The sequence below is a fragment of the Marmota marmota genome, unplaced genomic scaffold (assembly GCF_001458135.2).
Source record: "Marmota marmota marmota unplaced genomic scaffold, marMar, whole genome shotgun sequence".
Classification (NCBI taxonomy): domain Eukaryota; kingdom Metazoa; phylum Chordata; class Mammalia; order Rodentia; family Sciuridae; genus Marmota; species Marmota marmota.
In genome coordinates, this window is record NW_026000242.1 from 5,479,515 (window position 1) to 5,493,095 (window position 13,581).

Sequence of the window (13,581 nt, forward strand, 5' to 3'; positions counted from 1 at the left end):
CTCCAGGTCTGCGGCTGCTTGTCCAGGTGGTCAGGGCCAAGCCTTAGTGTCCTCAACCCCCTGCTACTGGCCCTTGAGGACCTGGCTCAACTGGATTCTGAGTAGAAGGCTGACCACCCAGCTTGGCACTGGGCAGGTGACCACCCGGCAGTGACTGAGAGGCTGTGTCCCCCCGTGTCCCCTTATCCTCACATCACACCTGTCACCAACAAGCCAGATCCAAGGGGCCAGCCTCCACCACAGTGTCTGGCCAAGAGGGAAGGAAACCCCAACGCTTTCCCCAGGTGTGGTAGATATGGAGGAATGTGTCCCGGGAACAGCAAGGGCAGGAGCCGCCGGGGCTTGCACATCAGGTCCTCTCTGCCATTCCTGCCGGCTCTAGTGTGGGAGGTTCAGCGATTCTGAGGAACCAGCAGAAGAGGGTGCAGGTGTTTTCAGGTCAGGGAGGAAGGGGCTGTGCCAGCACAAACATGCTGAGCAGCTCTCAGTGCCAGGGAGGGCCAGGGCCTGGGTGAACTTGGGCAAACTGCTGGCTTCTCTTAGCCTCAGAGAAAGGGGAGGAAGTTCCCCACACACAGGGCACCAGTCCCATCCCTGGTGGAGAGGCCTGGCCCAGGAGCTCAGGCAGGGGAGAGCCAGTGGGGAGTGAGTTGGCCACGTGGCACAGGGGGCAGCACTCCGTAGCCTGGAGGTGGCCGCAGTCTAGGTTGGCCTGAGGAGGCTGGGGAGGCTGTTTGGTTGAAACGAGGGGTTAGAGGCAGATATTCCACTTCAGACCTCAGAAGCTCTTTCCTTAGGACCCAAGGACAGGTCTCTGCTTGTTCAGTCCAAATGCAATGCCACCACCAGGGAACGACTCCCAGGCTGAAAGGTACAGAAACTTGCAGGCCCAGCGCTTGGCCACCCTCAATGCCCTCCTGTGGGATGAGCAGAAAGGCGCCTGGTTCGACTACGACACAGAGAAGGGCAAGAACCTGGAGTTTTACCCTTCCAACCTCGCCCCGCTCTGGGCCGGCTGCTTCTCTGACCCTGCCACCGTGGACAAGGCTCTGAAATACCTGGAGGTGAGGGACAGCTGGACGCTCTGAGCCCCTGGAGACAGGACTGCCCTCTACTCACTGAGCAGGGACCTGGCAGGCCAGTCACCTACCCACTGCTGTCTGTGCCTGTCCTGCCTGCGGGTCCCACTCAGGCCACCAGGGGACAGCAGTGAGCCAAGAAGAGGAGGGGAGGAAGGGCCCCTCTGCTCCCTGAGGGCCCAGCATCCTGGCTCCCTGCCCAGGCTCCACCCACAGTCCCAGCAATGTCTGGAACCTTCTAGGACAGCCAGGTCCTGACCTACCAGCATGGGATTCCAACCTCTCTCCGGAACACAGGCCAGCAGTGGGATTTCCCCAATGCCTGGGCCCCCCTGCAAGATCTGGTCATCAGAGGTAGGCAGGTGGGAAGGGGATCTGTGCCAAGGTGGACCCCAGCTGCTCCGGGACTGGGGAGGTGACTTAAGGATGTGGGACCCCTGGTCCTTTCTCTGTTCTCTCTGCCCCGCAGCTAACACATCCTTCCCCCTGTCCAGTATAATCAGCCCTCCTCTCCCTCCAAACCTCAGCCCTGGGTAAAGTGCAGGGTGGCCTCCGGTTCCGAGAGGTCTCAGGACCCAGCCAGGCCTCATTCCCTCTGTGGGACAGTAAGATTCAGGCTTCTGTTGTGCCAGGGAAGGGGGCTCTGAAGATTCAGGTTCTGCTTGGGGTGGAGTCTAGGCTTGGCCAAGTCCTCTTCGCCTCGGACCAAGGAAGTGACTTTTCAACTGGCCCAGAATTGGATCCGAACTAACTTTGATGTCCCTCACCTTCCTCCCCCAGGTGAGGTGGGGAAGAGTCAGGCTTGGCAGACCCTGGACTGTGCAGCCAGGACAGTGGCGGCGCCCAGTGGCCACTGCCAGGCACTGCAGGGGCCAGAGCTTCAGGCCAGAGCATCTCCCAAGGGCTCCAAGGCTGGTTGCCTGGGGCTGGAGTGGTGGCTTGGGGACAGCTCCTGACCTACAGCTTGCCCTCTTGTCCCCAGTATGACATCAGCAATGGTGGACAGCCAGGTGGAGGAGGGGAGTATGAAGTTCAGGTGAGCAGGCCAGGGCTGAGCTGGCCAACACCTTACAACTCCTGGGCTCCACTGTCCACAAGAACCGACTTGACCCTCTGGGCCCCAGTGTGCCCTGTCTGGGGGCCCACAGGGAGGACCTGACTGGTGCTCCTTGGTACCCCTGGGGATGGGCGGGACAGAGCTCCTGGGGTAGGGAATCCCACACCGTCAAAACAGAGGCTTGGGCTCCTCTGAGATCTGGCCCCACAGGCCTTGCCTGTCTCCAGGAGGGGTTTGGCTGGACCAATGGAATGGCCCTGATGCTCCTGGACCGCTATGGTGACCGGCTGACCTCGGGGACCCAGATGACTCCTCAGGTGCCCCCCTGCCTGGTGGCTGCCCTTCTGTTCCACCTCCTGCTCAGCTTCCTGCCGTGGTGACCAGGGACTAGCAGGGTGGCCTCACCACTGCCCCTGCCTGCTGCACTTCCTCCTCTGGCTCCAGCTCCTCCCCTGCCTCCTCTGCCCCATCTCCCAGGCTGCTCTGTTCACAGTGCAGGGGGCAGGGCAGTGGCCTGGAGGCCAGGTGGTGGGGCTGGGGCCCTTCTGGAACCCTTGATGGGGTGTTAATCCTGCAGGGTAAAGACACCGCCCCACCTCCCATGTACCCCAGCCCCATGCCCCACACAGCCTGGTCTTCCACACACTTACATAGTCCAAATGCTTTATTGTTCTGCTTATTTGTAAATGCTTACCAATACTGAAAAACACCCAGCCTGGCCCAGGCCACAGGGACCCGGGGCTGGGGAGGAGGGCAGGGGAGATGCTGTCAGAATGAATATCTGACTCTGTCTTCAAAGGATTCCAGACCTTAATGGATTCCTCTCTCAAATCAATTTATATTCCTGAGTCTTGTTGAAGACAGTTGAACAATTGGCTTGCAATTAGTGGAGCTTAATTGCTGGGTGTGCTCAGGGAGAGAGCCCTGCCCAGACCTTGGAGTGACTAGGCACACCCAAAGCTCTGGCCCCTCCAAGGAGTCACACCATGGCCTTAACACCTCAGGTAGGTGCCTACAACACATAGGGGACTGTTATAATCCAGTCAGACAGTCCACACATAGGTGAACAAATAATAATGAACTCAAGGAAGAGGAAATGCACAGATTGCTACAATATATAACCTACAATGCCTATTTTTTTCCTTTGGTACTGGGGATTGAACCCAGAGGGGCTTTACCCTTGAGCAACATTCCCAGCCCTTTTTATATTTTTACTTTGAGACAGAGTCTCTCTAAGTTGCTTAGGGCTGACATGCCAGATTCGTGGGACCCCAATAGATCTCCAGGAGCCGAATCCGATGCAATCACACAAGAGTCTTTATTGCAAGCTCGAGCCTGGACTCACAACCGTTTCCTACGCAGCGGTCCCGAGAGTGAGTCCTGATCCTTAGTTCAGTGAGGATTTATAGGTTTTGGGGGGATACTCTATGCGTCACAACATCACACAGCAAATCATTTCATACTACGGGAAAATCAAACAACAACTCTTAACATTGATTAGTACATTCACTGGCGGGAACAAGTCAGGAAGGGGTGATTGGTTAGTTTAAGTGGTGGATACATTTGAAATGATTGGTTTAGGCCGCAAGAGGTTGCGAGAGTGTATATGCTAAACTGCAGGGTTGCCTAATCATATTATCAATCACCGAAACTACTGGGAGGGTCACCAGGCATTTCAGATATTTTCCCTGTCTCACTCTGATTGGTTGTCGCTATGGTCTGAATCAGGCCTCAAGCATTCTTTTGGTCTTTTCTGGAACTTGCATTAGCTGAGTCATGGACATCTGGTACAGATGAATGACTCAGCAGGGTAGCTTATGTGCCTAGGAACAGGTTTTCCAAGGACAAGGGTCATCCCCTGCCCCCCTTTGGACTGGCCCTGCTCTGAGGTAGAGGCTGGTTTCTCAAAAATGGAGTCACATCAGTTTCTCAGGGCCTTGCTAAGTTGCCAAGGCTGCCGTCCTGTGATCCTCCTGCCTCAGCCTCCTGAGTCACTAGGATTATAGGCATGCACCACCATGCAAGGCCTCAAATGTCTATTTTCTAACAAAAACAAACAAAAATCTGGGATACATGTCAAGAAAAGGGAAAGAATGATACACAGCAAAACACATTCACTCAGGCAATAGAAACTGTCTGGGATTGTAACCACGGTCCACTTTATGCTTTGAACATAGCCCTGCTGCTCTGCCACTGAAAGTGATTTTTAAAATGATGTGTTTCTCTCTCTTCCTCTTTCCCTGCTCTTTCCTGATCTCTCCCCCTTCCTGATCTCAGAAGAAACGGAATTACCTTTCTTCCCCACCCTAGGCTGGGTTATCTGTCCTTTGAGGACTCACCACCGCAGGAAAGAAGTAATCCAGACTTTGGGGATGGTACCAGAAGACCTCAGAAATGGCTATTTCCCAAATTAACACGTGAATTCCCAACTCCAACAGAGAGCATGTGGAATGCAGCCTTTGAGTCACCTCTACAAAAACCCCCTCACAGCCTCTGGGACAGGAGTGCCCCGTGGTTCACCTTTGCTAGCAAAGCAATCAACTTTCTTTCTCCCTTTTCTCAAAATGGTGTTATTATTGGACAAGCACCCGGGACAAGGACCGAGATTTCCACCACAGGATGTTGTCCCAGTGTTGGAGACTCTAGGACTTGAAGAAATAAACGACAGAAAGATGGCAAATCACATAAAGAATACTGATGGGAAGACAGAGCCGGAGGAAGAACCCGGCGGGGCGCCTTGTTTCTGGTCTGGCACGGGAGGGTCACTCCATCAAAACAGGTAAACATTGAACAACAGAAAATCGACAATTTCTTAGATCTGCCAGAGAATCAAGGTCACGGGCAAGCCGCTGCTCTCCAACACTGGAGGGGCAGACTGGCAGGTACGGAGACCCACAGCTAGCTGACCATGAACCTCGGCAGTCATGTCTAGCTTTCAACAAAAAAATCCTGGGCAGGGCAGAGGGAGGAGGGGAGGAAAGGAGAGGGCTAATGGGAATTGGAATCGAATTCCTTGTCTGTATAATTGTGTCGAAAGGAACCCAGACACTATGTAGAAATATAATGTTCTAAATTTAAAAAAGAAAAGAAGAAGAAGAAAGAAAGAAATGAGAAAGGACGGAGGGGGCTCAGGGAGAAAGAAATGAAAAATGCCAAGGCAGGGCTGGGGACGTGGGTCAGTGGTAAAGCACTTGCTTCGTATGCACAAGGTCTTATGTTCAATCCTCAGCACCTAAATAAATAAGTAAATACATAACAAGGCCTAATAAAAGGCAAAAACTGTTTGAAGAAACTGATAAAGTATCTGAACCAGACTTGGATAGAGCAGCGTGCTGGAATTTTCGGACTGGGGATAACCATATGCTAAGGGTTCTAGTAGAGAAGGGAGACAACGTAAAGGGCACTTAGGCAATAATAACAGAACGGAGAAAATTCAAAGAAAGAATAAAGGAAGTGCTGCTGTACACTTTGTCCCTCCAGGGGTCCGTGTGCAGAAGGCTTGATGTTCAGGTGGCATTGTTGAAGCAGTGAAAACTTTATAGGTAGAACCTAGAGTGAGGTTCTCAGGTTAATTGTAGGGTGTGCTCTTAGAGGGGCCCCAGTTTCTCTCTGGCTTCCTGTTTGGTAATATGATCTCTGCCATCCACTGCCCTTGCCAGAATCTGCACCATGCTATTTGGACTTTCTGCCTCCAAATCTGTGAGCTAAAGCTCTTTTCTTTATAATGTTAGCCTGCCTCAGGTATTCCATTATAGTAACAAAAAGGAACCCAATAAATTAAAGAACACTGTAACAAGTGAAAAGTGCCTTTGATGAGCTTATCAGACCGGACATGGCTGAGAATCAGTGAACTTGAGGATATGTTAACAGAAACCTCCAAAACTCACCTTTTCATTTATTTGCTGCCATAGTCTCTCAGTGATCTGAGCAGTCAAACTTGAGGGATAAAATAATATTGAGCCATTGTAAATTGAGGTGAAGTAACTTTTATCTCTTCTACATGGTCTAGACATTGTTTTTGTAAGAAAAAGAGAGAAAGAAACTTCTGAAACTCAAAGACAAAGAAAAAAGCCTGAAACAGAAAAAATACTCAAGCACTGTAGGACAACTACAAAAGGTGCATCATATATTTCGGAAAACAGAAGAAGAAAGCGGGAAGAGGACAGAAGAAATATTCGAAACAATGATGAGAGTCTCTCAATATAATATCAGACACCAAACAACGAATTCCGGAAGCTCAGAGGACACCAAGTAAGAGAGACGTCCCCAAAATCTACACCTAGGCCTCTTAGATCCACACTCACAAATTCAAAGTTAAAGAGAAAAATCCCAAAAGAAGCCAGAGGAAGGAAACACCATGTGTAGCCAGAAGAAGAATTAAATCAGAATTCTTGGAAACCCGAGCAGTGAAAAGAGAGCAGAGTGAAATATTTAAAGTGTAAAGAGAAAAAAATAAATAAATAAACCCCATCAACCTAGAATTCTGTATTTTGTGAATGGATCCTTCTGATGAAATGAGATGAAACGAGAACTTACACAGACAAACAAAAAATTGAGTCCTGGGGCAGGAGAGCTACTTTGCACGAAGTGTTTAAAACAAAACAACAACAACAACAACAAAACTTGCAGGGGAAGGAGCTTCATGCAGGCCAGAGGCTGAGACGATATAAACTAGGTAAGAGCATTAGAGAAGGAGCTACGGCAAAATCAAAACTTTTTTTTATTGTATATCGTCTGGGGATCAAACCTGGAGCTTCACACATGCTAAGCACACATCTACCATCTTGGGCCCTATTTTTCATATTCTGACCACAGCCACATATTGAGTGATTGCAGTCAGTGGATAAGTGAGATGAAAGGCCCAGGGCAGCAGGGAGGGAGTCAGGCTACTCGGTTATTGTGTTCTCACGGCCCAGGAGGTGGCACTGTATTTATTTGAGTGGACTCTAACTTGTCAAAATTTGTCATAGACAGTGAACTCAGTGATTGAAGGAAATTCATAGCACGGACTGCATTTATTAGAAAAGAAGGAAGATCTAAAATCAATAGTCTAAGCTTTCACCTTAGAAAACTAGAAAGAGCAAATTAAATCCCAAGCAAGCAGAAGAAAACAAATAATGAAAAATAGAGCAGAAATCAATGACATGAAAAACAGGGAAGCAAGAGGGAAAATCCATAAAACCTGAAGCTGCTTCTTGAAGACGTCATTATAACTGATAAGTCTCTAGCCCAAGCCAGGCGTGGTGGAGCACACCTGAATCAACTCAGGAGACTGAGGCAGGAGGATGGCAAGTTCAAAGCCAGTCTCAGCAATTTAGTGAGGCCCTAAGCAACTCAGTGAGACATTGTCTCAAGATAAAACAGAAAAAGGCTGTGGACGTGACTCAGAGGTTAAACACTCCTGGGTTCATTCCCTAGCACCAGGAAAAAGAAAAAAGTCTGTAGCCCAGCTGTGAAAAAAAAAGGCATGAATTACTAATGTCAGAAAAGCAGGGGCTGGGGATGTGTCTCAAGTGGTAGTGCGCTCGCCTGGCATGCGTGTGGCCTGGTTTCGATCCTCAGCACCACAAAGATGTTGTGTCCGCGGAAAACTAAAAAATAAATATTAAAAAATTCTCTCTCTCTCTCTCTGTCTCTCTCTCTCTCTCTCACACACACACACACACACACTTTAAAAAAAAGAAAAAAGAAAGAAAAGCAATAGGAACATCACCACTGATCCCACAGACATTAAAAGTATAGCAAAAAGCCAGGTGCAGTGGCGCACACCTGTAATCCCAGCAGCTCGGGAGGCTGAGGCAGGAGGATTGTGAGTTCAAATCCAGCCTCAGCAAACGCGAGGAGCTAAGCAACTCAGTGAGACCCTGTCTCTAAATAAAATACAAAATAGGGCTGGGGATGTGGCTCAGTGGTTGAGTGCCCCTGAGTTCAATCCCTGGTACCAAAACCAAAAAAAGTATAACAAAGAATGTTGTGAACAACACTATGCTCACAAATTTGATAACATAAATAAAATGGACCAGTTCTTTGAAAGACAAACTTTGCCAAAACACAAACAAAAAGAAAGTATTTGAATAGGCCTATAGCTATTAAAGAAATGGAATCAATAATAAGAGGCCAGGCCCAGATGGGTCCACAGATAAATTCTACAAAATGTTTTAGGAAGAAATTATACAAGTTCTCTACAATCTCATCCAGAAGACAGAGGCAGAGAAACTATTTCCTAACTCGTTGTGAAGTTAGCATTACTCCAACACCAAAACTAGACAAAATGTTGTAAGAAAGGAAAACAAATATAGAAGCAAAATTCCTCAAGAAAACTATTTGGCAATTGAATCCAATTCATAAAAGGAACAATACACCACCACCTCTTGGGATTTATCCTTCCTATGCAAGGCTGGTTCAACATTTGAAAGTCAACTAATGTAATTCAACACATTCATCCACAGGCTAGAGGGAAGAATTGCATGACTATGTCAATAGATGTAGAAGAGGTATTTGGCAAAATACTTTGTAGTCCCAGAGACCTGGGAGGCTGAAACAGGAGGATCCCAAGTGTAAAGCCAGCCTCAGCAACTTAGCAGGGCCCTCAGCAACTTGGTGAGAACCTGTCTCAAAATAAAAAGTAAAAAAGGGGTGGGGTACCGAGCCAGGTACAGTGATAAGGGCCTGTAAACCCAGTGGCTCAGGAGGCTGAGGCAGGAGGATGGAAATTAGCAAAGCCCCAAGCGACTTAGTGAGACTCTGTCTCTAAATATAATAAAATTTTAAAAAGGGCTCAGGAGTTAAGCACCCCTGAGTTCAATCCCCGGTACCAAAAAAAAAAAAAAAAAGATCAGTGGTTGGTAGGAGTCAGAGGGGGGGGGGAATGATTTGAAAATGTCCTGTGTGATACGATAGAGGTGGGTACATGCCACTCTACATTTTTTAAGACCTACAGAGCCTGCAACACCAAGAGTGAGCCCCAGTGTGTACTTTGGCCTGTGCGTGATGACCACGTGGCACTGGGAGTTTTGATTGTAACACAGGTGCTCTTGTGGGGCCCAGAGCTGACACAGGGGAAGATGGTGCCTGTGCAGAATCCCAGGCTCTGGGAATTCTTTTACTTCCTCTTCAAATTTGCTATGAATCTAAAACCAAAAAATCATTCAGTCAGTGACAGATCATATATACTGCTGTGGTTCCATGAGATTTTTGTTTAGTGCAGCTTTAGACTCAGTTTAGCTTTGTTGGACAGAAGATTCTGGGTTTGCACTCCGGGAAGCAGCATGGAGATTCCTCAGAAAACTTGGAATGGAACCACCATTTGACCCAGTTGCCCCACTCTTTGGCATATACCCAAAGGACTAAAATCAGCACATTACAGTGATGTGACTTCACCAAAGTTTATAGCAGCTCAATTCACAACAGCTAAGCTATAGAACCAACCTAGGTGCCCTTGAACAGGTGAATGGATTAAGAAAATGTGGTATATATACACAACAGAATATTACTCAGCCAAAAAGAAGAATGAAATTATGGCATTTGTGGGTAAATAGATGGAACTGGAGACTATCATGCTAAGTGAAATAAGCCAGTCCCCCCCCACACACACACACAAAAAAACAAAGGCCAAATGTTCTCTCTGATATGCAGATGCTGACTCACAATAGTGCACTGGAGAGTGGAGGTTCACTGGATTGGATGGAGGGAGAAGGGGAAAGGGAGGGGGTTGGGAATGGGAAAGACAGTAGAATGAATCGGACGTAACTTTCCTGTGTTCACATGTGAATACACAGCCAGCATAACTCCACATCATGTACAACTGCAAGAATGGGAAGTTATATTCCATGTATGTATGATATGTCAAAGACCAAAAAGAACAAATAAAAAAAGGATTCTTGGTTGGCAGGTTTTTCCTTAAGTACTTTAAATATGCCACTGGTTCCCTTGTTTCTAATGCAAAGTCAGATATTACTTGTGTTGAGGTTTTCCTGTGATGAGTCATTTCTCTTTTGCTTAAAGCCAGAGAGTTTAAAATACAAATTTGTAGAGCTTGAATCTAATAAAGGACTCCCCCATGAACTCAGTTGCTGCAGCAGATTGAAGGGCACCGTGGGTCCTAGTGGGTCACTTTGCTTGGGCACTTGGTACTCCCGGGGCATCTCTGGAGGTCTGCGTTGTTTTGCTTTGTTTAGTTGTTGTTGCTGTTTTGGGGGAGAGTATTGGAGATTGAACTCAGGACTACTTGACCACTGAGCCACATCCCCAGCCCTTTTAAAAATATATTTTATTTAGAGACAGGGTCTCACTAAGTTGCTTAGGGACTTGCTAAATTGCTGAGGTTGGCTTTGAACTCAAGAGCTTCCTGCCTCAGCCTCCAGAGCCACTGAGATGACAGGCATGCACCACCAAGCCCTGCTGTAGGTCTGCTTCAGATTGCACTTCTGATACCAATCTGTTAGAACAGAAATTTTAAACAAATTTAATTCAGCAGCATTTATTTGAACAAAGAAGTGATTCATGAGTCAGGCAGCACCCTGAACCAGTAAAGTCAGTATTTATAGGGAGAAAAAGGAAGTGCCATACAGAAATAGCCTATTAGAGAGATGGGAATGGCAGCTCACGACTGTACAGCTACTCCGGAGGCTGGGGCAGGAGGATCGCAAGTTCAAGACCAGTCTCTGTAACATGGAAACTTATGGAGACCTGACTCAAAATGAAGAATGAAAAGGAATGGGGAGCTAGCCCATGGGTAGAGTGCCCCTGGGTTCAATCCCCAGTGCTGAAGGGCTGGGGATATAGCTCAGTTGGAAGAGTGCTTGCCTCACATGCACAAGACCCAGGGTTCAATGCCAGCAGCACGCACACACACACACACACACACATACACAATCCCACGATACTAAAAACGAAAGAAAGAAAGAAAGAAAGAAAGAAAAGAGCCTGATGGGTCTCCACTCAGTGCTTGCCGATTTGAACACACCTGATCAGTTTGAGACCCAACGGCTTGGTTTCAAGAGTTTATTCTCAAGTTGCAGACTGGTCAATAACATGTGAAGGTAGTTTGGCCCTTAGGGAGGCAGCTTTAGGCTCAGTTTATTTTTTTATTTATTTATTTATTTTTTAAATAAATATTTTTTTAAAGAGAGAGAGAGAGAGAATTTTTTTTTAATATTTATTTTTTAGTTTTCGGCGGACACAACATCTTTGTTTGTATGTGGTGCTGAGGATCGAACCCGGGTCGCACGCATGCCAGGCGAGCGCGCTACCGCTTGAGCCACATCCCCAGCCCTAGGCTCAGTTTAATTTCTCAACTCAGGCAAGGTGGCCCAGTTCAGAGAGGCCCCTTGACAGGGCTCCTCTCCCTACCACTGTCACCACTGATGGCCAGATGTCATACACTTTCTTCCTTCCTTAATTTTTTTTTAATGATGGTCAAATATGTGTAACATAAAATTTGGCATTTTAGCCATTTTAGGTATACAGTTCAATTATTTATATTACATTCACAGTGCACAACACCTCTGCATTCCTTGAATAAATCTCACTTGCTCATAGTGTATCTCTTTCTAATAAACCATTGGATTTGGTTTATTAGTATTATTTTGTTGAGGACTCTCACACCTGTATGCACAGAGGATATTGGACTGTGATCCTCTTTTCTTGTTATGTCTTTATCTGGTTTTGGTGTCAGGGTAATGGTAGCCTCATAAGACAAATTAGGAAGAGTTTGATTTTTGCGGGGGAGGGTACTAATGATTGAACCCATGGGTGCTTAACCACTGAGCCACATCCCAGCCCTTTTTAGTTTAGTTTAGTTTTGTTTTGGGGGGTACCAGGGATTGAACTCAGGAGCACTCAACCACTGTGCCACATCCCCAGCCCTACTCTGTATTTTATTTAGAGACAGGGTCTCGCTGAGTTCCTTAGTACCTTCCATTGCTGAGGCTGCCTTTGGACTGGTGATCCTCCTGCCTCAGACTCCTGAGCCGTTGGGATTACTGGTGTGCATCTGGCTTTATTAGGTTTTTGATCAATTACAAAAACTGAGGCCTCTATAAAGCTGAATTACAGCTTTTCTACAATTATGTAACTTTCCATATTTGCCTTTGATGTCTTAATTATCCCTTTGTCTAAATGACTACTGTTCACACTGACCTGTGATCCTACTTTGATCAAGTGTTTTAAGCCAATTTTTGGGGTTTTTTTTTAATATTTTTTAGTCGTAGATTGTCACAATACCTTTATTTTTCATTTATTTATTTTTATGTGGTGCTGAGGATGGAACCCAGTGCCTCACACATGCGAGACAAGTGCTCTGCCACTGAGCACAATCCTAGCCTGCCATTATTATTTTTTTACTTCCCCAAATCAAACTCTAAATTCTCTTTCTTGACCTCAAATTAACTTTAGGATTTTCTAGATGAGCTTTTGCGATACCTCAGAAGAATCCCTCTTTCTATAATAAGAGAAATAGTAAACCAATTGGACTTATTTGGTGTATTAGATTATACAGAAAGCATTGTCAATAAACAATGCTAAGCTGGGCACCGTGGTGCATGCCTGTAATCTCAGCAGCTCAAGAGGCTGAGGCAGGAGGATCTTGTGTTCAAAGCCAGCCTCAGCAATTCAGTGAGACCCTGTCTCTAAATAAAAAATATAAAAAAGGGCTGGAGATGAGGCTCAGTGGTTAAGTGCCTCTGGGTTCAATCTCCAGTATAAAAAAAAAGCAAAGCTAAACCTTCTTTGAATTATATTTGTATGGATATGTTATTAATAACTGTTTCAGAAGTTGTATGAAACTCACAGAAATCTGCTTGTCCTGGTGTACCACTATTGCTCATAATCATAGTTATTCTTTTTTTTTTTTAAGTTGTAGATGGACACAATATCTTTATTTTCAGCTTGGACTGGGGTTGTGGCTCAGTGGTAGAGTGCTCGCCTAGCATGCATGAGGCACAGGGTTCGATCCTCAGCACTACATACATACATACATATATACATATGTCCATCTACAAACAAGAGAAGTACTTTAAAAAATGCCTTTATTTATTTTTATTATTTTTTTTTTGTGGTGCTGGGGATTGAACCCAGGGCCTTGTGCATGATATTTATTTATTTTTTAATGTGGTGCTGAGGATCGAACCCAGTGCCTCACATGAGGTAGGAGAGCGCTATGTCACTGAACCACTCCCAGCCCCCACCGTTATTAACTTAAAATGTTATATGCAACAGAATAATAAGTGTCTTTCTCATTGTAATGATCTCTCATCAGATGTTTAATGGTAGTTGTTTTGGGTCTTGTCATAGATGGTTAATGTTCACTATGATATATTTCTGCACAACTAAAAGCCAAAGTATTTTGTCTTCAAGGAGATTCACAGCAAGGAATCTGACACTTATATATTTCTGATCACTTTAAGATCACACCGTTAGGCTGGGTGCGTTGGCACAAGCCTTAAT

At 46.3% G+C, this 13,581-nt stretch overlaps 1 protein-coding gene and 1 non-coding gene across 7 annotated transcripts; both read left to right on the forward strand.

The window, feature by feature from the left end:
• Positions 1 to 789: 789 nt before the first annotated feature.
• On the forward strand, positions 790 to 6,617 carry LOC107145799 (trehalase-like). 6 transcript variants are annotated; one of them, XR_007344596.1, is made up of 5 exons: positions 822 to 1,064; positions 1,322 to 1,433; positions 1,712 to 1,859; positions 2,062 to 2,115; positions 2,364 to 2,585. XR_007344596.1 is itself a non-coding variant. In XM_048795966.1 (5 exons), exons 1-4 carry the CDS (start codon positions 837 to 839, stop codon positions 2,064 to 2,066), a joined length of 447 nt encoding a protein of 148 aa, XP_048651923.1. In that variant the 5' UTR covers positions 822 to 836; the 3' UTR covers positions 2,067 to 2,115; positions 2,364 to 2,585. The 6 variants fall into 6 exon arrangements, 1 of the variants encoding a protein (XP_048651923.1); XM_048795966.1 differs by having other exon boundaries at positions 1,758 to 1,859; XR_007344594.1 differs by lacking the exons at positions 1,712 to 1,859; positions 2,062 to 2,115; positions 2,364 to 2,585 and adding exons at positions 4,414 to 4,915; positions 6,146 to 6,617 and having other exon boundaries at positions 790 to 1,064.
• Positions 6,024 to 6,151, forward strand: LOC125613996. Its single transcript, XR_007344640.1, has one exon. It is a non-coding gene; the product is annotated as a small nucleolar RNA SNORA20 (small nucleolar RNA).
• Positions 6,618 to 13,581: the final 6,964 nt, after the last annotated feature.